The following is a 25,715-nucleotide window of genomic DNA, read 5'->3' on the forward strand; positions in this document are numbered from 1 at the left end:
TTAAAACAGTGGGGTTTTTTTGTATTTTTCTGAAGCTGGAAATGGGGAGGCAGTCAGACAGACTCCCGCATGTGCCTGACTGGGATCCACCCGGCACGCCCACCAGGGGGCGTCGCTCTGTTGCGACCAGAGCCACTCTAGCACCTGAGGCAGAGGCCATAGAGCCATCCCCAGCGCCCGGGCCATGTTTGCTCCAATGGAGCCTCGGCTGTGGGAGGGGAAGAGAGAGACAAAGAGGAAGGAGAGGGGGATGGGTGGAGAAGCAGATGGGTGCTTCTCCTGTGTGCCCTGGCCGGAAATCGAACCCAGGACTTCCGCACGCCAGGCCGACGCTCTACCACTGAGCCAACCGGCCAGGGCCTAAAACAGTGGTTTTTAAACAGTCCTCTGTGCAGCCTGGAAAGAATCCCACAGGTACCACAGAGTTTCAGAAAGTGGGGTTTCAAAGGCCCCATGCCTGCTGCTATCAGAGTAGCTCCAATTTTACCTCCTTTATATATATATTGGGCTTCCAAGTAAATTACCACTTAATAGAAAGTATTTCTATGTTCAAACTCTGCAAATGAATGACTTGACCTACTTTTCTTATTTTATGAGAATGTGAAACAGGAGTCTTCAACATGAGGTGACTCATCCATCCCTTCCCACAAGCAGCCAGGCCTGGGACCTTAGCACACACCTAGGTGACTCAACTACCATGTGCTCTGATGTCACTGCCAAATTAGTTAGCATTAAATGGTCCCCAAGGTTACAAAGGCTCTTTACCCCGTATCTCTCTGGTGCCAAATTCCCATCCAGGTTTTGAGTTCTGCATAATTTGTTCTGGTGTTTTAGCTCTCACTCATCTTCACCCTCCGTCTTCACTCTGAGAAGCAGGTCTGGGCACATCCCACCAGCCCTTTCTGCCGGTTCTCATGCAGCCTCCTGCCTGCACTGGCGCTGCTGTCCCACAGCTTAGCCATTCTTTCTAAGTGTGGCTCAGTCCTACTTCGTTCTGATGCTTTGCTCTTCAATGGACTCCGTCTGGAACTTCTAGCATGTTTACAACCAATACTACAGTTAACTGTTAAAGGTTTCCTAATTGTTTCTGGTGTATATATCACATTTCCCCACCTACATCATGGATTTGTTGAGTTTAAGAGCCACATCCTGTACTTTTATTCTATGTACCAAGGCACTAAACAAAACTCTAACCATATAACATTTAATAAATTACGGGGTAGATGCATTGATTCTGGGTTGGGTTAAATTAAAACTCACACACACACACAATACATGTAAGTGCCAATGAGCCTTATGCCCTAAGAACATCTGCCTCTGGATTGAGAACTAACGATTTTCTCAACAAGCTTTAACCACCACCATCCCCCGATCTCCCCAGGCCATCACCTCTTGCTATCTGTGTCCCCCTATCATGGGAGCATCTCTGTACCTTATTACGGTATATGCTAAATCCCTAAATTTTACCTGTTCACTGGTGGCTGGTGTTTCTAGGATTTCAGTCAAGGTCTCTCCTGGCTGGAACCGGATGACATCCACAATTAAACGTTTTGTGCTAAAGGAAATAAAGGATACATTTAAATATTAGCAGATGTTCTACTTCTCAATAGACTTAAGCAGCAGTGGTCCAAACACCACCTCCCAAAGGTGCCACTGGGCAGCTGCTAATACCAGGTACTTAAGGCCTTAGATATTTTTATACAATTACAACAGAGTGGGTACTAAGGCTAAAATTTTCAAGATGTAAATTTCACCCTGACCCAGTAGCCCAGTTGGTTAAATCACTGTCCCAATACACCAAGGTTGCAGGTTCGATCCCTGATCAGGGCATATATAAGAATCAACCAATGAAAGCAAAAGAAGTGGAATAACAAATCATTGTTTCTCTCTCTCTCCCTTCCTCTCTCTGAAATCAATAAATTTAAGAAGAAAAAAATTTTAAGCTGTAAATTTCACCTTAGCATCTTATTGGCAAATAAGACAGATAAGTCCTATGCCCAGTATAATATATGAAATGACCACAGTTATGACAGGCTTACAAAGGCCAAGATGACCATTTCAGGTATGAACAGTGGATTCATACACCAAGGCCAAGGATGGCTGGGTTACACTGATTTCATGCTTCCCACTTTCAGTACTCACTTCAGTAAGATGGTCCGGGCATCCATTTCAGCATTCTCATCCCCAGGGACATCAAACTTGTTGGTCAGTGTGAGAGACACTTCTGTCTTAGCCAGTGCCTCCTTGTTTGGGTCATTTAAATTGCCAGCACTTTCTCCTAAAGTTTTGGGAGGATAGAAAGAACCAGTATAATAAAGACAGGAGATGCTGGAGAGAAGATAAAAACACAAGTAAAAGATAATGCAAGTCTAAGGAGATACTTGAATAATCCATCATGAGCACTGGGGCAATGGTACCTCTTACTGAGAAAATAGCCTGACCAGGCAGTGGCACAATGGAAAAAGCATTGAGCTGGGATGCTGAGAAACCAGGCTCAAAACCCCAAGGTTGCCGGCTTGAGTGCTGGCTCATCCCTCTTGAGCACTGGGTTGCCAACTTGAGCTTGGGATCATAGACATGACCCCATGGTCTCTGGTTTAAGCTCAAAGTCACAGGCTTGAGCAAGGGGTCACTTAGCTGGAGACCTTGGTCAAGGCACACATGAAAAAGCAATCAATGAACAACTAAGGTGCCACAACTGAGTTAATGCTTCTCATCTCTCTCACTTCCTGTCTGTCTATTACTGTCTATCTCTCTGACTAAAAAATAAAATAAAATAAAAATAAAATATGTATATATGCTAAATGATAAATGCAAAGACTTTATAATAAAATAATTTTATAAATGTTTGACAATGGTTTTAACACTATTATAATTCTCTCTGCTCATTTCCTTTATAGGACTTACAACTTCTAATTACGTTATTATGTATACACGCACATTTAAAATGACCTCCTCCACTGGCCATCAGTTCCTCATGGGCAGGGATCATGTTTATTTTCTTCCCTAATGTATATTCAGAGCATGAACAGTGCAGACATAGAGGAGGTGCCAATTACAACACTTCTCTGTTAAGAGTCCCCCCCTTATTTCTGGGCAGGTACGTCAGAACCTTACCTATCAGGGACTCGATGGTGGGCACCTCGCCAAGGTCATCCAGCAGCTCGTGGATCGGATCATTGTGCTCCGGGGCAATGGCATCCTGGTGATCTAGCAGGAGCTGCATTGAACACCACGAGATCAATCCCATTCACGCACTCAGCCCGTCAGCCCCTATCCCCACCCACACTCCCAAACAGAACAACAGGGGGTTAGAAAACAGAGCTCCTTCAAAGAACTGACAAGCCAATCCTCAGCAAACCTACCCAAATCAGCAATACATAAAGCATCACACTTGGCCTCTGTGGGATGACTTATCATGTGTGGAGAGAAAGCACTGGTACTCTCTCAACCTTATGGGCATAGGGGATTTAAATATGTCCTGTGTAAGAGAGAACAAGGAAGCCCACAGACGTCCATGTCCAAAGTCATCGATGTGCCCTACGACCAGTTCAAACAACTGTCATACTTTTCCTTAATGTCTGTAGTATACACCACCTTTAATTCAGAGAAAGTGTATACCCTGTCAATGTCATTATCTTGGAGGCACTCAAGCAAAACCTGTAAGAGTCTATTATCTCAAGTGATATACTCAGAAATGACAATACCTGAAATTTCATTTACATTTTATCTATTTTCTCATTTCCTATTCTGTATATCACCAAATAGGAAAGGAATGAATTAAAAGTATTTGTGGGAAGAGGGAGCACCCAACGGAAAAAAGGCGACAGAGAGGAAAAAGTTGACATTCTATTCATGTTATAAAAATAACACAGAGTAAAAAGAAGTACAAGCCAGGGAAAAGGAAGGGACAGAAACAGGTCGTTTATCAAGCCCTTAGGCTAGCGCTCATAACAGCTGTCTGGAGCCCACGTGGGTTTCTGGTTCAGGAGGCCTGTGCTGGGCTCAGCAACTTCATGTTTAACAACCAGCCTAGAGGGCCACTTTGAGAAACTAGAAGAATTGTTAAGAATAACAAACAGCAAGGCAGATGTGATGTCAGTAAGATCAAAGGAAGGTGAGGTGTAACCGTAAGGAGCAGCCAGGGGAGGCAATCAAGGGCAGAGCGATGAAATTAAGTAACCAAAGAAAAAGACCTACTGTGTGGGTGTTGATGATTTCCCCGATGGAAATGTAGATCACTGGCTTGGTGAGGGTCACGAGATCGGAGTACTCATCCACATTAAATTTATCCTGCAGCTCTGGGACATCGCAAGCAGTCTGAAAAAAACGCCTGGAAAGAAACATAAAAGCCAGACCCCAACAAGTGACAGAAGTGTGAGAAGTTGGCGAGAGAACAACGTGTTCAAACAGAAGCCAGTCCAGACAGGTGATTCTAGAGAAAGCTGCATGTTTACCATGCTTGACAGCCTTGAGACACCGGCTCTAAGAACTTTGCTCCCACCGAGTTTTAGTTCAACCCACAACCGCTCAAACACCCGTGTCATTAGGAGAACCAACTCTATCTCTAACACAACACCCTGAAATTAAACAGAATGTTCAATTTACAGATATTAAAAGAACTCTCTAGCTTTTCTCTGCTTATAAAGTGGCATGTGCCAGTGACAATGCAGAACCATTATTTTTATGTTTTTTTTCCTCTGGAGCTGGAGTGTGGACAGTTGTTTTTATTTGTTTTTGTTAAGTACTATCTATTCCACAGATTTTTTTTTTTTTTAGATTTTATTTATTCATTTTTTAGAGAGACAAGAGAGAGAGACAGAGAAGGGGGAAGAAGCAGAAAGCATCAACTCCCATATGTGCCCTGACCAGGCAAGCCCAGGGTTTCGAACCAGCAACCTCAGCGTTCCAGGCAGACGCCCCATCCACTCTGCCACCACAGGTCAGGCTATTCCACAGATTTTTTTTTTTTTTTTTAATTTTTTATTCATTTTAGAAAGGAGAGAGAGAGAGAAGGGGGGAGGAGCAGGAAGCATCAACTCCCATATGTGCCTTGACCAGGCAAGCCCAGGGTTTCGAACCGGCGACCTCAGCATTTCCAGGTCGACGCTTTATCCACTGCGCCACCACAGGTCAGACCTATTCCACAGATTTTTATAGCTCAAAAACCTTCTCCCGGCCCTGGCTGATGGCTCAGTAAATGGAGTGTTGGCCTGCTGTATGGACATCCCCAGGTTTGATTCCCGGTCAGGGCACACAAGAAAAGCGACCATCTGCTTCTCTCTCCCTCCCTCTACCCCTTCTCTCTCTTTTCCCTTCCCGCAGCCAGTGGCTCTATTGGTGGGAAAACAGCCCCAGTCACTAAGGTTAGCTCAGTTGGTCTGAGTGCATCAGCCTCAGGCACTAAAAATAGCTCAATACTTGAGCATCAGGGTACTTGAGCATCAGCAGCAAATGGGTCGCTAGGTGGATCCCAGTCAGGGTGCATGCAGGGATCTGTCTCACTGTTTCCCCTCCTCTAACCTAAAAAAACAACAAAAAACCTCTTCCAAGCTGGCTTTAGCTCAGCGGTTCCTTCAAATCAGGTTTACTTGCAAAAAACCTCTTCCTCCCCTCTGGGAGGTCTGAGCATATCACACATGTGTCCTACACTATAGCAGCCCAGGGAAAGCTAGGTGTGGTTTTCAGTCTTGTCTTGACCCTCAGAGACTGAAACACACCCACAGAGTCTTTCAAGTCCCTTATCATTCCCCCTTACCTGAATTTCTGGTAGGACTGGGAAAGGTACTCGTTAATGATGCTTAAGTGAGCATTATCTCCCAGAAACATCTTATTGGAAGCTGCATGCTGGAGCATCTTGGCAATAGAGCCAAGATTGCGGCGCTGGTCTGTGGTAAGCTGGCCTCCGGCTGACAAGTCAATGATGTCAAAGGCATCAGGAGCAACAATGGCCGGATTCATGTACCGATAGTAAAGCAAGTTACCAATAATCTGGGAACAGGTGAAAAAAAAAGGTGGGTGTTAAAAGGAATCTACAAATGACTCTGTAGCAAAGAAAATGCAGTCCTGTGAGGAAAAAATAAACACTATAGACACTCATGCACACACACTTTCTCTCAAGGCCTGGACCTGAAAGGACCCAATGTCCCATGTTTGAATGCAGAAAAAAAGAAAGCAAGGACAGAACTGAAAACCACTGCAATGAGAACAGGTTCAGAAGGTAAAAATGACAGACTGAAGATCTGTCACTGAGCATGTGCAGGCATCCTTTGTTCATGTGTCAGGGCAGCAAACAAGGCTTTCACCCACGTGCACCTCCCACTTTCATGTAGGTGGGCTTTCATTCTAAGAAGCTAACAAATATAGTTGAAATAAGTCCTTAAACATGCTCTAATTAGCATAGTGTAATCTGCCCAACCTCCATCATCTTGATGCTGCCGACTTCAAAGGTAGACACGTTTGTGACTCTGAAATTAAAGTCACTCCACACACAACTCTTCCACGGAAGAATTCAAGGGCAGTCACAGCATTTTCCCTAAAGTAGCATTCAAAAAAATAAATTCACCTGAATAGAAAGTCTAGAATTGAGGCCTCACTGAAGGAAAGCACAGAACTAGAAGAGAGAAGAAAAAAGCATTCAGATTAAGAAAAAAATTTTTAAAAGGTAAGAGCACAGTCAAGAGTTGAGTAAGAGTTACCAGCAACAGCCTTAGCAGAAACAATTGTGCTTGCTCCCATTCACCTGGCCACCAGCAGAGGGAGCAACTTTCCAGGAAAAGATAGGACTCAGAAATTTATCCAGACAGGAAAGATACACCTAACTTGTTTGATGCAGGCCATTCGAACTCTGTAGAAACTCAGAGTTTCCGCTACTATTTATAATAATTGTCAAAATCTCACAATCAATGGCAAGCTACTGCCAGAACCTATGCTTAGGCACTTACCAAAGGTCCATGGGGAGACCTATATAGTTTTAGAACTTTTCCCTCAAAGGTCTAATGGAAGGGCAAGACGAACAGCTCTTGGAGTCTTACCTTCAGCAGCTCATCCTCACCAGCATCGGGGAACTTCTCGTGTAATGAGTCCTTTAGCACTTTCGCAATGAAGCGCATCCCATAGCTGTGAGAAGGACAAAACTCGTGAGAAGGGCCAGGGAGCAGAAGGGTACTACGCTGGGCTTGATCTGGGTCACAGCTGACAGTACTCACGGGATTTTGTCCACAGAACTGATGATGGCTGAGAGGAACTTATCTGTCACAGCCCGCATGTTCCGGATGGAGTTGTCCAGCCGTGTCTTGACCTCTTCATGAATGAGAGCCTGCTCAGGAGTCACATCGTAGGGGAGTTTGCTGGGAAAGCAGAAATGACCCCCAGTAACGTTAGACCAAAAGCCAGGGACTACCTGAGGCAGAACCAAGTCTTTCGTAAGAGAAAGGCCCAGAGAGATTAGCAACTTGCTCATGTTCACTGAGCTGGCAAATAGGGGGGCCAGATTTTGAACTCGGGTTTTCAATTCTGAATTGGGTGCCTTGAATTATGTGCCAGGCACCATGATAGGTACTAGGGATAAAAGGAATATGAGATGTGACAGTTTCTTGAGTATTACTGTCTGGTAAGAGAGACACACAAACATGTTGATTTAAAACATACTGTGCTGTAAGAAGTTGACCACAATGCTGCTCAACTCAGAGTGGGGGAATCAAGGAAGGCTTCCAGAAGGAAGGCACATTTGAACTCAGGAAAAGGAAGAAGGGTCATCTAGGAAGGAAGATCAAATGCAAAGAGAAGAGGAGAAATGAGGGTGGGAAGGTACATAAGCCCGGTCACCCAGGGTCCTATATATAACGCTAAGAAGTCTGGACTTCCCCGGAGCCAGGGATAGCCATTAAAAGACAGCAGATTTGGGGAAGATTGCTCTGGCTCACTCTGAGGAATGAATTAAAGAAGTCCAGTCACAAAAAGAGACAGGAACTCAAGAAGTGATGAAGCATGAACAAGCATGTAGCAGGGGGAACAAAGTGACAGAATTGAGAGACATGAAGGAGACACAATCAATGGAACTTGTGACCCTCTGTGCATTGATGAGGGAGGTGACAGTTATAAACAGCCGGATGAGCTGACCAGATCCCTCAAGGAAAGGGCACTGAGTGAGAAAAAACTGTCAGTAGACATGCCAGCACCTGGCCTCGGCACCATCAGGAAGGAAACCGGATGGAAGGGAGTGGAAAGTCAAAAGTGAAAGGCGGGGCCAGGTTCTGGTACTTTTAGTGAGGTCAAAAGGTGGCATGATTATCAATGATTTTCTTGGATTATCTGGGTGGCCTAAATTTAATTAGGTGTCCTAACAGAAGAGAGGTAGACACACAGAAGAGGAAATAATGTGATGATGGAGGCAGAGACTGGAGTGATTCAGCCACAAGTCAATGAATTTTCCTCTAGAACCTCTAGAGCAGTGGTCCCCAACCTTTTTTGGGCCACGGACCAGTTTAATGTCAGAAAATATTTTCACGGACCGGCCTGTAGGGTGGGACAGATAAATGTACCATGTGACCGAGACAAGCGTCAAGAATGAGTCTTAGACAGATGTAACAGAGGGAATCTGGTCATTTTTTTAAAATAAAACATCATTCAGACTTAAATATAAATAAAATGGAAATAATATAAGTTATTTATTCTTTCTCTGCGGACTGGTACCAAATGGCCCACGGACCGGTACTGGTCCGCAGTCCGGGGGCTGGGGACCACTGTTCTAGAGGGAGCACAGGCCTGCCTTGGTTTTAGCCCATTGATACCGACTCTGGACTTCTGGTTTCCAGAACTGTGAGAGAATAAATTTCTGTTGTTTTTAAGCCCCAAAGTGCACGGTAATTTGTTACAGGAGCAACAGGAAACTGATAAAGACAGATAGAGATACAAATCCATTCATCACATTGTGGCTGGATTATAAACATAGGTAGACTATGAACACAAGAATTCAGCAAAAATCAACAAAAAACAAAGTCTTGCTATGAAAAAAATGTGCACTGAACTAATCAACAGTGTGCTTAGTGACATGGACAATTTTCAGTCATTGGTCCATGGACCACACTATGAGCGGCAAGGATATGGAGAGCTACTCCTCTTGAGCTCCAGGGAACTTCACACATGATCTAATCTGAGTCCAGAACAAGAAGAAACCTCCATAGACTCAACTGCCTGCACAGCCATTCTTCACCCTCTCCATGTCACCCAAGCTGGATAACACCAGAAATATTCTGGCTCTCTGAACTGTTTTTCCCTAGCATTCCCCATATTCTACTGACACACTTTTACTTCACGTGTGTTAATGCTGGTGGCGAACCACAGCCTTGCCCAGAATCTCCTGAATATTGTGAATTTAGTTAATCCAACTCTCAGTATCCCATACCATCTTCTCTCTGCTTTAACAAGACACTGATCACACTCAGACCTGTTTGAGTCTTCCAATCCAATGCATCTCTGGTTCTCAGTGTCCGTTCAGGTCCTCCTAGGCCCTCCTCACCTCCCTCCATCACAGAGCACTCAGGCAGGAAGAGTCTGTACCTCACTCTGAGCAAGGTGGGCCCCATCTTCTCCTGTAGGTCTCCGCTCAATGAAACTTTGCCTTCATAACAGGCTCTCTCTAACTAATCTCTGGGTTAGCTCCCTCTCGTAGTCTCCACTTTAGTTCCCTGCATGAGGCTTCATAAAATGACCCTCAATTTGTAACTATGCTTTGTTTATGTGCACTTTTCCTCACACTTTTTTTTCATTAAATTTTTTAAGTTATTGTGTTAACAGAGATTCAAGTGTCCCACTTAATATAACCCCCTCAATTCCCAACAATGTGTGCACCTGCTTTTTTGTCACTCCCACCCAACCAACTATAAAGAGGGCATGGAGCATGTCTGTTTCATTTATTACTGTTATGTGCATCTAATACAATGCCTGGCACACAGTAAGCACTCAATAAACATTTGCTAAGTGAACACTACCAGGTCAACAATTTAAAAAAGGTTTGTAAGGAAAAACAATATTGAACACTTATTAGTTTGTAAATGAAAGGTCAACTGCTAAAAAAGAGAAAATAATAAAAATATGACAGAAAAGGGCATTTCAGTTACCATACCTTGCCTCTCCGGTCTGAGACTCCATCTGATTAACCCACGATTTGTAAATATCCACGGGGTCAGTTTTGATGTTGAGAGACTTGTCATCCATAATCTCCTTCACGACTGGGGCCAAGATCTGTCGCAGGGCATTTTGACCCCGAGCACCACGGTTGAAACTGACAACCATCTTAATAACTGTAGGATTTCCTGTCACAATCTCTTGAATCTGGTCTACTTTTGACCTATAAAACATCAGAAACAAATTCAGTTTAAACTAATCACAGAATCTATGGGCTTACAGATCCTTCCTCCTTAATGATTCCATCTCCTGGACATAGAAATAGCTGGAAGGAAGGATGTACAGTACTTGTTCTTTCTCTAAAACACTTGCCAACTCTCATCTGAACAGAGAACACTGTTCTGCTGCTGCAAACTCAACCACAAGAGTACGATCAGGTGCTTTATTAGATCAAAACGTGGAATCTCGGTGTTTGGATCAGCTTCTTAAAAATTATATTTTAAAAGAGAAATTTCCTAAAGTTAATTTAGCAAGTTTATTATTTTATCGCCTCCCCAGAAGCAACACTATATTAGTAATCTAACAAGTAGATGCTTCTTTCACACAAATCACAGTATTAGCTGAGATCATGACGGAAGACAGTAAGCCCCACTCCCCATGCTGAGCGCCTATGATGGTGGGGGGCCTCCATACTTGATCTCCTCCTGCAGTGCTGTCTTAAAGAGCCGCAGCAGCAGGTACTCTTCCCGTTGGTTGGATGCGTAGTTGTAGAGGGTGAAGATCACAGAGTCCATAAACTTGGTGGACTTGTTTTGGGGCATCTGAAAAATCAGCTTGGCCAGGTAGGTGGGGTTGGTCTGAAATAAAAGCAAGGGGTAGCTCATTACTGGAAAATGGAAAGGCTACAGAAAATACTCACTTTTTTAAACTTGAAGGATTAGAATGTATATAAGTAAATAAATAAAGAAAATGTAAATAAAGAAACAATTCTGCTCAGTGGGGAAATCATAAATAGTTCCACAAAGTTCTATGGGTAAGGTTTTCTTATGAGAAGTAAATTAGCTAAATTTTCAATACCAGGAACCACTCACCTGCAATAAATAAAACAGGTGTTGATAAGCTTCCAACTTCTCTCTCTTCTCCTTGCTCAGAGCCTTGAGACCTCCCTTCTGTTTATTTAGCATCATCATATCAGACAACTGTTCCTTATTTTTTTTGGTAAGTTTTTTACTGTGGGAAACCACATCCTGTAAACAAAAACCAACACATCAATCGAAAGGCTTTCGAAGATGAAAAGCCCGCACATTAGAAAGGCCTCTCACTGTACTGACAGACTCCATCAGGTACGATGCATCACTACACTGAATCCTGTTTTCTGAACACGAACCAAATAGTCCTACTTCCATCTTTCAGTAAAGAACCTGATCCATAAAAATGTCCATAGATTCAGGAAACCAACTCCTAGAAATCTGCTGAAAAACAAACCTTTTTAATACAATAAAAGCTACATATACATTAATTGCATTGTTAGTTGTAATAATAAAATAGCCTGACCAGGAGGTAGTGCAGTGGATAGAGTGTCAGCCTGGGACACAAAGGCCCCAGGTTCGAAACCCCAAGGTTGCTGGCTTGAGCGTGGGGTCACCAGCGCACCGCAGCACTGCCACCCAGTCAAGGCACACATGAGAAAGCAATCAATGAACAACTAAGGTGCCACAACTATGAGTTGATGCTTTTCTTCTCTCTCCCCTCCTGCCTGTCTGTCTCTATCTGTCCCTCCCTGTCTGTCACTAAAAAAATAAAGAAAAAAATCTTGTCAAATACTTCAGAAAAAAAGAGGTAAATTATAGCCTATCTTCTAATGAATTCTAATGCTGCCATGAAAGATATTTATGACTACTTTTCATATATAAAACATTTTATATTCTAACATTAAGTAAAAGTGTAGGATACAAAATGATTGTGGTGTGCTGGAATTATGGGATAATTTTTATCTTCTTTTCTCTATTTTAAATTTTGTTATTAAATAACAGTATTTCATTTCATATATAACTTTAGAAATTTATGGCATTTGCTGAAAAGAACGCCAGCCCCCACTCTCCCCGCGAATCAGCAAAGGTGAGGCAGGGAACCTAACCTAAGCAGGACGATGTGCCCCATGCCTCACACCCCACCTGGCTCTGGCACATACCTGCAGTGTAATTTTATTTTTAACGAGCAGTCCAATTTTGATATCCATGAGATTGAGGTCATTCTCCAGCTGCTGGTTGGAACGAATGAGGGTAATGACCTCTTCCCGCATCTTCATAAGATCCAGCTCCTCCTGAAAATCCTGGTCACTCTGGTCGAGCAGGTGGACAAACTTCCGGACCACGATCATCGGAGGATCCTCAGCATTAACTGACATAAAGAAAGCACGTGTCAGACAAAGAGTCAAGTTACCAGGAAAAGCTCTAAGTCTCGAGAAATGTCAGTATTGTCTTGAAGAAACAGCTCTATTCACACGTTTATTTTTGAGATGTGCAAAGACAACCACCAGGCACAGTCTCTCAGTCATGCTAATGCAGTGTTGTGACAAAAGCTAACATGGCAGGAACAGGACAAGTAGCAACAGGTTAGCAAAGGGGGTTAAAATCACAAGCAGTGCCCGACCCCCAAGCCTTGCCTGCAGGACAGAAAAGAGATCCGCGGAGAATACCCAGAACCTGACGGCCTCAACTCCTTCTCCGCTGAGCCACACTACTCACTGAGAGTCTTGTAGTCATCACGAGCTTTGTTTGCCCGAATAAAAGCCTGGATTTTGATAATGTCATTTATCTAAGGAACAAAGAAGAAATTCCTTTGGTTATCTGTCCACCAAAAATATAGCAAAACTGATTCTGCTTGGCCTATGCTACTCAAGGGCACTTACGTGGTCTCGGAAATACTGTAGGCGATCTCTATAGCGCTTTCTAGCTCGATGCATCCTCGCCAGGGACTGAATCTGTGGGAAAAGGACCCCGGAAATTACAAAAGCCCCTCCTCTTAACACAGGTCAGACTTGCGCTCCACACTGCCCCTGCGCGGGCTGCCGTACCTTCACAACTTCATCTTTATGCGAGCGCAGGTACGCTAAACGGTCCTGATAGGCCTTCTTCTGCTTGTATCCTCTCCACTGCGACTGGAACCATCAAACATTACAGTCGATATTATTTCCCAAGGATCAGAGGAAGTTAAAAATAATCTCTTTTTTATTCTCCAAGTGCAATCCATGACAAAGCTTTAAAGAAGACCACATCTTCCAGGGACAGAGGGATGTGGTCAGGGGCTGTCCTGCCCCCAGAGAGCACCCTGGCTAAATTCCACTTTCCTGGTGTCAGCCTTTTAAAAGTGTCTCCACACAGATTTTTTTATTGGTTCCTTATAATAAATTAGGTGAGGAAGATAACCTTGGAGAGGGGTACCACTCACTACCTGACATGGCGGAACTGGAATTCCTCGCTCAGATTTCTTCCTGTGACATGTGCTACCCTGTCAGAGAAGCTGCGGCAGGGCTGACAACTCACCACTAAATACCACATGAAGCATACCCTGATTACACTGGCAGCAGAGAGGAAACATTTGTCAGAAGCACAATAAGACTAAAAGGTCAGAAGGAAAAAACCCAGACACTTGATCACAAGAGCTGACTGTTTACTAGCCCTGCTCTAGGCGCCTGCCTGCTGTCTGTGGACTGGGCTCTGAAATACCTGAATGCAGGTGATGGCAGGAATCTGTTTCTTCAGGAAATTCATCCTGGATCGGAATTCCCGCCGGACGAGGTACCCACGGCAGCAAGCCTGCAGCTTGGTGATCAAGCCTTCGTTGGCGAGCCAGAGCTGCTCTCTGTTGTACGCGGCCGTCACCCCAGAGATGGAGCTCTGAAAAGGCATGTGGTCACATGGGAAGACATACATAGGTGAGAAGGGACACAAATTTTAACACAGTACTGGCCACAGTGCACAAGCTAATGCTTCCTGCCTTCTCAGTCCGTACCAGATCTATGTGCAACGAGAATGATTTCAGAGCCAGGTTGCTCTCATACCCCAAAAAGCCAGAGACAAATACTTGGTCTTCTTTTATCTCAAATGTACCCACTCATCTGCCCAACACTGACTGTGCCGGGAACTGGGCTTGGGTCATTGTTTACAAGAAGAGAGAGTAACAGGTGCCAACAAAGTCTGAGTACCAAGTCCCAGAAACCCTTAGAACACAAAGGAAGACACTGCAGGGAAATGGTCAGACTGCATTTGAATGTATGGGTTATATTCTAACACAGTACAGCCTGGAGTCTGCAGAATAGTCAGAAAAGAGGTTGAAATGTAAACTGGAAGAGATTACCAACAGTTGCATGCAATAAGTTAAAGCAACTTTTCAGTTTTCTTTTCTAGATCACCCAAGTTTTCTTTAATAGGCACACTATTTATCTGACTCAATTCCACAACCCCAGTGTTTCCTAACCTAATTTAAACCTTAGTCACTCTCCCAACCACTAGAAAAATAATTATTCTAAAACAGTTCATTATGTAGCCTTAATTTTAGTCTAGGGCTCTGACCACATGCCCTCACCCTCCTAACTAATATTGGCTCTAACACTTTCTCTCAGCTTCTTACGTGAAGAAACATGACCTACCTGGATCTCCTCCCGGGAAAGCTGCATTGAATTTTGCATAAAGCCTGGGGGTTCATCCCATCCTCCTTTCTGAGTCTCCAAATTATGGTAATAATAATATCCACCTTTCACCCAGTGCTTCACCCACTTGCTGTTGTTATCTCCTGGCAGACAACAGAGGAAAGATTAGAGAGACCCAGAGCCACACTCCCCACACTCACATGTCTCATAGGACAGGATGATTCTGATCAGGTTTAACAATCTAAATAAAGAGATTCCAAAAATCTGTTCAAGAATCAGCCTGGTGTGCAGAAGTCCTGAGTTCGATCCCTGGTCAGGGCACACTTGAGAAGCTACCATCTGCTTCTCTTCCCCTCTCTCTCCTCCTTCTCTCTCTCTTCCCCTACCACAGCCAGTGGCTCGATTGGTTTCAGAATCAGCCCTGGGCACTGAAGATGGCTCAGGTGGTCTGAGCATTGGCATAAGATGGGGGTAGCCAGGTGGATCCCGGTCAGGGTACATGCAGTTGTCTGTTTCACTATCTTCCCCCCTCTCGCTTAAAACAAAATGAAACAAAATACCTACCAAGTGCAACTGTGGGATGAACTTTCATTAGTTTTGTTACTTCCAATTACCTGGTCAAGGCACATATGAGAAGCAACTACTGAGTTGATGTTTCCTGCTCCTACCTCACCTCTCTCTCTAAAATCAATAGATAAAAATCTTAAAAAAAAAAAAAAAAAGCCATTGAGCCTGACCAGGTGGTGGTGCAGTGGATGGAGTGTCTGACAGGGATGCAGAGGATCCAGGTTAGAAACCCCGAGGTCGCTGGTTTGAGCACAGCTTACCAGCTTGAACCCAAGGTTGCTGGCTTGAGCAAGGGGTCACTCGGTCTGCTGTAGCCCCCCAGTCAAGGCACATATAAGAAGGCAATCAATGAACAACTAAGGTGCAAGGTGCTTCAATGAAGAACTGATGCTTCTTATCTCTCTCCCTTCCTGTCTGTCTGTCCCTAGCTGTCCCTCTCTGTCTCTCTGTCACACACACACACAGGCCATAGAAAGGTATGAAAATCTTTATCTTTATTGCTCTCCTTTTGCAGATAAACTATTTTCATTTATGTATAGGATTAGATATTACAGGAGCTATGGACACCCAATACAAGATGAATAAACACTTTGACCTTCCTGCATTTTTAATTTAGTCTCCCACACACAAAAAAATAATATTTTCAAAAAGAGGGATAGTATTATCTCCTTAGGGCATTTAAAATGAGCCTAAATACTGTACTTTTACATGCGTGTCTCTGCCTACAGACTATCCCTTTCCTCTGCCTTCCGTTCCTTCATATATTCAAGTTCTTAGCTTCAGGGCACATATTTACTTCCCTGTAACTCACCTGCTGCCAGCTTTTTCTTCTTGGCTTCAGCAAGGTCACTCTGGTAGGTTTCACAACACTCAGGGATGACTCCATACAAACCCACATCGGGGGAACGAAGAGCACTCAGCGTTTTGCCAACATCACTACCCTCCACAGCCTCATTAATGGCAAAGATTCCTAAGGCAACTGTCATGGAAGAGAATTGTTACCAGGACAGTTTAGAAAGTAGCTAAATTCATACACTAGTTCACCTTACTATGCCTATTGGCAAACTGTTCCCCCATGTGTGCCACCTTGGTCAAGCTGAAATATGAAGAACATGATCTAAAGTATCTCGCCACTCTGCCCAACATCAAAATAGAAATGAAACCGCTGATACATACACTTCTGGGCTTCCTGGGTGTCTTTGTTAGACTGCCAGATTCCACCTTGAATTTCATCCAACCACAACACAGCTGACTCATCCTGGGTTTCCTACACACCATGAAAAGCAAAATAATATTAACAGCTATTAAATCAGGGCAGATATGATCAAGGTGGCTTCCGAGACTCAATTAGACATGGAGGAAGTTTCAAACACAAGACATACAGTCAACTGAAAGAAGCCGTGCATCAAAAAACCGGTGAAAGGTTACAAGAGAAATGCCTCAGATAAAGTGTTAAATATACAAAGATGAATTCAAGTGGTTCAGGAGGTCAAGAGCAGCTAAAAGGGGCAAAAGGACCAAACTGGGAAGGAACTCAAGGAAATTTCTGCCTAATCACTAGCTGACCACTAGCTAACCAAACAGAGACTTTAGTGCACACACGACAAAGAAAACCGACTTAACAGAAATAAAAGACACTAAACATGTAATGACAATAACAAACAGGAACAACAATACACCTTAAGAGTGGAATACAATCTGATGCTAGTCGCCCTGTTATTTTCATAAAATGTCCAATTTTCAAAAATTACAAGACATGCATAGAAACAAGACAGCATGTTCCAAATAAGGAAAAAAGCAGACAATAGAAATTGTCCAAATTGAATGTGGTAGACACAGACTTACATCAACTATTTTATTTATTTTAAAAAAATTTTATTGCCTGACCAGGTGGTGGCGCAGTGGATAGAGTGTTGGAATGGGATGTGGAAGGCCCAGGTATGAAACCCCGAGGTCGCTGGCTTGAATGCAGGCTCATCTGGCTTTATCACGGGCTCACCAGCTTAAGCAAGGGGTCACTGGCTTGAGCATGGGATCATACACATGACCCCATGGTCGCTGGCTTGAAGCCCAAGGTCGCTGGCTTGAACAAGTGGTTACTTGCTCTGCTATAGTTCCCTCTCCCCCCGGTCACGGCACATATGAGAAGCAATCAATGAACTAAGGAGCTGCAACAAAGACTTGATGCTTCTCATCTCTCTCCCTTTCTACCTGTCTGTCCCTATCTGTTCCTCTCTCTGACTCTCTCTGTCAAAAAAAGAAAAAAAAAATTTTTTTATTCGTTTTAGAGAGAGAGGTAGGGGGAGAGAGAAAGGACGGGGAAAAGAGAGAGACAGAAACATGAATCTTTTTCTGTATGTGCCCTGACTGGGGATTGAACTGTCAACCTCTGTGCTTCAGGACAACACTCTAACCAACTGAGTTATCTGGTTAGCGCATATCACCTATTTTAAATATGTTCAAAGAAATAAAGGAGACCATGTCTAAAGAACTAAAGGATATAAGAGCAAGTTCATATCAAGTAGACAATTATCAGCAAAGAGATAAAAATTATTTAAAAAAAAAAAAAGAATAAGCCTGACCAGGTGTTGGTGCAGTGGATAGAGCGTTGGACTGGGATGCAGAGGACCCAGGTTCGAGACCCCGAGGTCGCCAGCCTGAGCACGGGCTCATCAGGTTTGAGCAAGGCTCACCAGCTTGGACCCAAGGTCGCTGGCTTGAGCAAGGGGTCACTCAGTCTGCTGAAGGCCCACAGTCAAGGCACATATGAGAAAGCAGTCAATGAACAACTAAGGTGTCACAATGAAAAAAACTGATGATTGATGCTTCTCATCTCTCTCTGTTCCTGTCTGTCTGTCCCTATCTATCCCTCTCTCTGACTCCTCTGTTAAAAAAAAAAAAGAATAAGAAATTTGAATGGTAAAGTACAATAACTAAAATTTAAAAAATTCCTAGAGGGATTCAGCAGATTTGAGCCAACTGAAGAAAGAATCAGCAAAACTGAAGATAAGTCAACTGAAATCATCCAGTCTGAGGAACTGTAAGGAAAAAGACTAAAGAAAAATGAGCAAAGCCTCAGAGACCTGAGGACACCACAAATATTATCAATATATGCATAATGGAGTTCCCAGAAGACAAGAAGAAAAAGAGGCTGAATGAATACTTCAAGAAAATCTGAATAAACCTGCAACAAATATACGATGGAATAATAAGCATTGCATATCCTATGGAAGGAGAAGTCAGACCCCCTACCCCTCCTCCACTGAGGAGAAAGAAGCAAGGAAGAATGTAGGGGGAAGGGAGCCTGCAGGGAAGTAACTGCTTCCGATAATTCTCTGAAAAGGTGCATGGGGCAACTTGCTACACAGAGAAAGGAAGATAAAACTTACCTGAAAACCCCTTCCTCCTCTTCTCTTAAAAGTTCTTAAGACCTTAATTTACAAATTCCAACGCTTATTCTCTGACTTCCCCTAAACTCACCCTCCCATCCTAGAGTCATGTGAGTGACGTATACCTCTAGACCAGTGGTAGTCAACCTGGTCCCTACCGCCCACTAGTGGGCGTTCCTGCTTTCATCGTGGGCGGTAGCAGAGCAACCAAAGTATAAATAAAAAGATAGATTTAACTATAATAAGTTGTTTTATAAAGATTTATTCTGCCAAACAGCGAAAATCCGACATAAAGTACTTGGTAAGTAATTATTATTATATGCTTTAACTTGCTGTAATTCTGCTTTATAAATTTTATAAAGTAAAGTTACTTCCTTACTTTATAAATCACCATTACTGTGGAACCAGTGGACGGCAGGTATAAAAAGGTTGACTAACCCTGCTCTAGACAAAGGGATCACGAGCCCCTTGCATGAAAACCTGTATTCTGTAAAAGGTATATAAGATGTAAGAAATCTAACTTCAGGGAGCATGTGTTTGGTCGCCTCTTTTAGGGTCATGCAGCTCCGCTGGCTAAATAAATCCTACTTCCTCCAATCAAGTTGTCTGGGTATTTTTGTCCTCCTTTGATTCCTGCAATAATCCTACAAAAAAAGCAAGACTAAAAATACAGAACCACATGGCTTCACTGGTGAATTCTACCAAATGTTTAAAGGAAGATTAATGCCAGTCCTTTACAAATTCGTCTAAAACATAGAAGAGGAAGGAAAACTTCCCAAGTCATTCTGTGAGGCCAGTATTTACCCTGAAACCAAACCAGATGCAAAGATTCCATAGGAGAACTATAGATCAAATTTAAATTAAGATCTTTTGCTTGCTAAATTTGGAACTCAGATGATTATTTTTTCAACCGTTTTCAAGATGGCTCAGAGAAACTTAGAAGCTAAGCTGAGGTAAAAAAAGGCAATTGCATCTAATGTGAATAGTCCACCCCGCTGGGGCTGGCAGCGCTAAGCAAATTTTCCTCTAACTCCCCTCACTTCCTCTGCCGTTGATTAATTCTAAAAAGTTATTCCACAGCAAAAGGAAATGCTTCAGACTCTAGTCACATCCTCTAACAGTTTAACTCCCATGACCCAACCAAAGGAGCAGTCAGGCTTGGAGCATGAATGAGAGTTGGTACAAGTTATAGCCTCAATCTACTTTCCTTTTTTAGACATGAACCTGGCCTAGTTTATTTTCCCAAAGCCCACTCCTCTGTCAATCAAACATAAGATTCCCGCTGGACTTATCAGCAAAAATAAACATTACCACTGTGGACCTACACAGAATCATACAGCTAGGCCCCCAGTTAGAGAGTCTCAATCAGCAGAACCCGAGTATAAATCTGAGAAATCTGTATTTTTAAAAGGACTTTTCAAGTGTTCTAATGATCAGCCAAGTTTGGGAAGCATTAATCTAATTGATCCAAAACTGATTATCAGAGACACAGACTTCCACTGGCAGCTTCACATAGCTAACTTCTTCTCACCTGCATAAGGGAAATCAGTTGATTCCTTTGTCTCAATTTCCTGGCTACAGAATAGACGTTGTGATTCAACCCTCACCACAAGATCAACTGACATTTTGCATATTAATGTAGCTCTTATATGAAACCTGATACTTGCTATATTTACATGATCAGAACATGATAATGTCAACTACTCTGATGACAATGGAATCAAAGGAGATTTATTGACATTATAATATTACCCACAACTCCTCCACCCCTAACTGTGGGTATCAGTGTACAATACAAAAGCTCTAATTAATCAACCACCTTAGTCTGTTTTTCTACCTTTGGATTCCCAGAAAGAACCTGACCCCTGGATCAAGAATTTCTTTCCGTTTTTCCACTTGCTACAAGAACTTCACTATAGGGATCTCCTAAGTCAAAAAAAAAAAAGAAAGAAAGACAAAAAGCAAAGCTGTGGTCCTCCCTATCTAATTGCTGTTAATGGGGAAGAACTTAAAAGGAAATTAATCACAATTAGAAAAACAGAGGCAATTATGCTTTCATCACACAACTAATATCTGAGGTCCTACAACATACAAACTAACTTTCTATTCATCAACAGCAAAAACAGGTATAAATCTTGTCCATTTATTTCCTTAACAAACAAACTGAGAGGCAAGATAAATTTTTAAAAGACAGGTTTGTGTTACAATTACTGTGGAAAATGTTTATATTCATAGCAGCATTATCCCCATAGCCATAAAGTGGAAACAATCTGTATGTCCATCAACTCATAAACGGAGTAATATTCCACACAATGGAATATTATTCAACAATAAAAGAACTGAAGCACTAACACACGCTACAACTTGAATAAACCAAGCTAAGTGAAGGAAGCCAGTCACAAAGAACCACATACTTTGTTATTCTATTTATATGAAATGTCCAGAACAGGCAAAGAAAGCAGCCTAATGGCTGCCTAGGGCTGGAGAGACTGAGGGAAATGAGAAGTGATGACTATGGGTACCAGTTTCCTCCTGGCGGTAATGATACTGTTCAAAACTGACTGGGTGAAGGTTGCACAATTCTGTGAATATACTAAAAACTACTGAATTGTATACTCTGAAATGGTGAGTTGTGCGGTATGTGAATTATATTTCAATAAACCTGTTATAAAAAAAAATTTGTTCCTAACCTGTGGTGGTGCAGTGGATAACGCGTCGACCTGGAAATGCTGAGGTCGCTGGTTCGAAACCCTGGGCTTGCCTGGTCAAGGCACATATGGGAGTTGATGCTTCCAGCTCCTCCCCCCTTCTATCTCTCTCTCTCTCCCTCTCTCTCTCTTCTCTAAAAATGAATAAAGAAAAAAAAATTTGGCGTGCTCGCTTCGGCAGCACATATACTAAAAAAATTTGGCCCTGGCCATACAGCTCAGTTAGTCAGAGCATCCTCCTGCAGTGCAGAGGTTGCCAGTTCAATCCACAGTCAGGGCACATTCAGGAAGAGATCAATGTTCCTGTCTCTCTCTCTCTCTCTCTCTCTCTCTTCCTTTCTCTCTTGCTAAAATCAATAAATAAAAAATCATGGGCCCTGGCTGCCGGTTGGCTCAGTGGTAGAGTCACAGCCCAGTGTCTGGATGTCCTGGGTTCAATTCTGGTCAGGGCACACAGAAGAAGCAACCATTTGCTTCTCTACCCCTCCTCCTCTCCCTTCTCTTCCCACAGCCCTGGCTCAACTGATTCAAGCACATTGGCTCCAGGTGCTGAGGATGGCTTTGTGGAGCCTCCATCTCAGGTGCTAAAAATAGCTTGGTTGCAAGCATGGTGCCAGATGGGCAGAGCACTGGCCCCAGACAAGGGTTGCTGGGTGGATCCCAGTCGGGCACATGCAGGAATCTGTCTATCTCCCCTGCTCTCACTTGAAAAAGAAGAAAAAAGAATTTGTGGCATTATCTACTAGAGCTTATATGCATTACATTATATTACACGTCTGTATTCCCTATGACACATAAATTTTCCTTCTAAATAAATGTATATCTATTAGCAATGTATACATACTAACCAAAAGACATGCACTAGAATATTGACAGAAGCACTATCTGCAATAGCCAAAAGACTGGGAAACAACCAACAATTCACCAATAATAGAATATATAATCACATAATGGAATAGTACACAACAATGATAATAAATAAACTATTGGTGCATGCAACCACATGGACCAATTTCATTAATATTATGCTGGGCAGAAGAAGCCAGACACAGAAGAGGACATAATATATGATCTCAGAATTCAAAAAGAGGCAGAATCAGGATCCTGATTACTGACAGATGGTGGAGGGGTTTATAAGGATGGTAGGGGATATGAGGAGGGTTGTTAACACTTTTTATAATTTGTGTACCATTATACAGGTATGCTCATTTTTTTAAATTTATACAACTGTATACTTACATGACATCCATTTTTTAGATCTTGCATTTCAATACAGAATTTACTTAAAGACATAGAGACGTGTCTACAACAATAACAACAGAAAACCCCAATGTGTAAAACAACAGAGCTTCCAGAGGCAGAGTCTATGTCCCTCACACCTGTATCCCTCCAGAGCCTGAACCTGAGGCTGCCCAGGAAGAGTCACTGAGTGACTCCCTCTATCTTGGGGCTTGGAGAGATGAAGTTCTCTGAACAGAAATGAACTGTTTTGATGCTGCTCACCTGGGCTTTCTCCCTCTTTGCTCGGATCAGCGTGTCTTGGTAATGCTGGGCCACTTCTGCCAGGACGCCCTCCAGTTTGGCTGCAGGAATCTGGAGGGCCTGCAGTGTCTTTTGGGCATCGCCTTCATCCAGGGCTTCATTAATTAAACCGATGGCTAAAATCCCTAAAGGTGAAGAAACAATGGTCATTTCTTTAAGAAACTCTAGAAACAGGTCAATCTTTAAACAGTAGTTACCTAACTCATTATTATTGTAGGAAAAAAGGTGAGGCTTAGGGATCTCTCTTCCAAGATCATACAGCAAACAAGTGGCAGACGGAAGATCCAAGCCCAGGGCTCCCTGCTATAGTGCAAGGCTCTTCCCACTAAGTCAGCTGAATATCTCTCACAGGAAATACAAATTAAACTAGAAGCATTCACTCCCATGGTATCTTTCTTTATTTGTACTCCTATAATATCTTAGCTGTGCTACTTTTGTGAGCATTCTGTTATATAATAAAAACTTTGGCTGGTCTTTATCCCTAGTTCCTGGAAAAGAACCTCTAAATCCTTAGAATTTCCCAAGTGACAGGAATAACTTTGTTATTCATGGTGGTCCCTGGAATCACACCTGAGTTCATGCCAACTAGGTGACTTTGGTGAACCCGCAGGTAGTTTCCGGACAGGGGCCATGCTGAAAAGACCAACCATGTGATTAGAAGACTAGGACTCTGAGCCATGTGCTATACTAGCCCAGTCTCCCTATCTCCAGGGAGGGGAGGTGGTCTGGAAATTAAGTTCAATTACGTGGCCAGTGATATAATCAATCATTGTATGTAATGAAGCCCCAGTAAAAACTCTGGATACCCAAAGCTCAGGTGATCGCCCTATAGCTCTCTGTTTTTTGCTGGTTCCGACTGGTATCCCTTATAATAAAACTATAATCCTAAGTATAGCATTTCTGTTGAGTTTTGTGAGTCAGTCCAAAAAAATTACTGAACTTGAGTGGGTAGAGGAAGCACCTGAATTTATACAAAAAATTGTTCAGAAACGTGGTGACCCGAGAACTCCAGACTTAAAACTGACGTCTGAAGTGGCAAATCTCGTGGAGGACTGTGCCCTCAACCCAAGCAATGTGACCTAACTCCAGGGAGTTAAGTGTCGGAACTACTGGTTGTAACAGCATTTTAAAATAACAGATTGGCCTGGCCTGTGTATAGAGCATTAACCTGGAATGCTGAGGTCGCTGGTTCAAAACCCTGGTCTTGCCAGGTCAAGGCACATACGACAAGCAACTAGCATGCAGTGAACAACTTAAGTGAAACAACTATACTTTCCTCTCCCCATCCCTCTCTCCTCTCTCTATAAAATCAATAAATATAGTCTTCAAAAATAACAGATCAGGCCCTGGCCGGTTGGCTCAGTGGTAGAGCGTTGGCCTGGTGTGCGGGGGACCCGGGTTCGATTCCCGGCCAGGGCACAGAGGAGAAGCGCCCATTTGCTTCTCCACCCCCTCCCCCTTCCTCTCTGTCTCTCTCTTCCCCTCCCGCAGCCAAGGCTCCATTGGAGCAAAGATGGCCCAGGCGCTGGGGATGGATGGCTCCTTGGCCTCTGCCCCAGGCACTAGAGTGGCTCTGGTCGTGGCAGAGCAATGCCCCGGAGGGGCAGAGCATCACCTCTGGTGAGCGTGCCGGGTGGATCCCGGTGGGGCGCATGCGGGAGTCTGTCTGACTGTCTCTCCCCGTTTCCAGCTTCAGAAAAATACAAAAAAATAAATAAATAAATAACAGATCGTGTTCAATTCATCTCCTGAAAGTTTTAGTTTTTATTACCTACATACCTAATTAGAGCAGTTGCCTGGTGCTTTAAAAATAATATCCAACCTTAGATTTTTGAGTCTTATGTATATATATTTCAATTTTCAAAAACCTTTCCAGAAACCAAACCAAACCAAACAAAAAACCCTTCCAGGAGCAGTGTTTAGAACAAGCTCATGGACTAACACCACTTTCACTGTGACACACGGGGGGTGGGGGGTGGGAGCGGAATACTTACGCTCGTGTTCCTCCTGCACCACCAGGTTCACGTGGTCCACACAAGCCTGGATGTCATTCCATGTAACGAAGTCATTATTCTCTGAATGTGCCTGAGCTTTCAGCTTCATCAGCTCATCGAGATACCTGTCCCAGTCCCCAGACAAAAAAAGACAATGAAGTGCAACATAAGAAAAGGAACCACCTGACCGGGTGGTGGTGCAGTGGATAGAGCGTCGGACTGGGATGTGGAGGAACCAGGTTCGAGACCCCGAGGCCGCCAGCTTGAGCGCGAACTCATCTGGTTTGGGCAAAGCTCACCAGCTTGGACCCAAGGTTGCTGGCTCAAGCAAGGGGTTACTTGGTCTGCTGAAGGCCCACAGTCAAGGCACATATGAGAACGCAATCAATGAACAACTAAGGTGTCATGATAAAAAACTAAGGATTGATGCTTCTCATCTCTCTCCGTTCCTGTCTGTCTGTCCCTATCTATCCCTCTCTCTGACTCTGTCTTTGTAGAAAAAAAAAGAAACCTTGAAAAAAAAAAGAAAAGGAACCTTCAGGGTTATTGTGGGTGACAGGCATGAGAAGACCAGGAGCAAAGTATCCAAAGAACACAGATAGTTAAGGTCCTCTAACAGTTTGATACATTCTAGAGGCCAGCTTTGAGACTGAGGAGTTACCTTAAACAAAATGTGAAAATGTAAGGCTATCTTCTATTCTTAACAGACTCTAAATTCCAGGCAAGACCCACTCTA

General features: G+C 43.3%; 1 protein-coding gene across 1 annotated transcript in view; it reads right to left on the reverse strand.

Moving 5' to 3' along the window:
- IQGAP1 (IQ motif containing GTPase activating protein 1) overlaps positions 1-25,715 on the reverse strand; it is a 112,874-nt gene that overhangs the window by 14,431 nt on the left and 72,728 nt on the right. Inside the window, exons 14-33 of the mRNA XM_066355761.1 lie at positions 24,980-25,104; positions 22,947-23,110; positions 16,523-16,613; positions 16,158-16,325; positions 14,780-14,922; positions 13,857-14,027; positions 13,205-13,288; positions 13,040-13,111; positions 12,876-12,945; positions 12,320-12,528; positions 11,220-11,375; positions 10,822-10,985; positions 10,127-10,351; positions 7,209-7,349; positions 7,035-7,119; positions 5,759-5,991; positions 4,201-4,333; positions 3,118-3,220; positions 2,143-2,278; positions 1,468-1,555 (exon numbers count right to left, since the gene is read on the reverse strand). Coding sequence (XP_066211858.1) covers positions 1,468-1,555; positions 2,143-2,278; positions 3,118-3,220; positions 4,201-4,333; positions 5,759-5,991; positions 7,035-7,119; positions 7,209-7,349; positions 10,127-10,351; positions 10,822-10,985; positions 11,220-11,375; positions 12,320-12,528; positions 12,876-12,945; positions 13,040-13,111; positions 13,205-13,288; positions 13,857-14,027; positions 14,780-14,922; positions 16,158-16,325; positions 16,523-16,613; positions 22,947-23,110; positions 24,980-25,104 — 2,761 coding nt within the window. The remainder of the gene's footprint in view (positions 1-1,467; positions 1,556-2,142; positions 2,279-3,117; positions 3,221-4,200; positions 4,334-5,758; positions 5,992-7,034; positions 7,120-7,208; positions 7,350-10,126; positions 10,352-10,821; positions 10,986-11,219; positions 11,376-12,319; positions 12,529-12,875; positions 12,946-13,039; positions 13,112-13,204; positions 13,289-13,856; positions 14,028-14,779; positions 14,923-16,157; positions 16,326-16,522; positions 16,614-22,946; positions 23,111-24,979; positions 25,105-25,715) is intronic.

This window comes from Saccopteryx leptura, chromosome 13 (genome assembly GCF_036850995.1).
Source record: "Saccopteryx leptura isolate mSacLep1 chromosome 13, mSacLep1_pri_phased_curated, whole genome shotgun sequence".
NCBI lineage: Eukaryota > Metazoa > Chordata > Mammalia > Chiroptera > Emballonuridae > Saccopteryx > Saccopteryx leptura.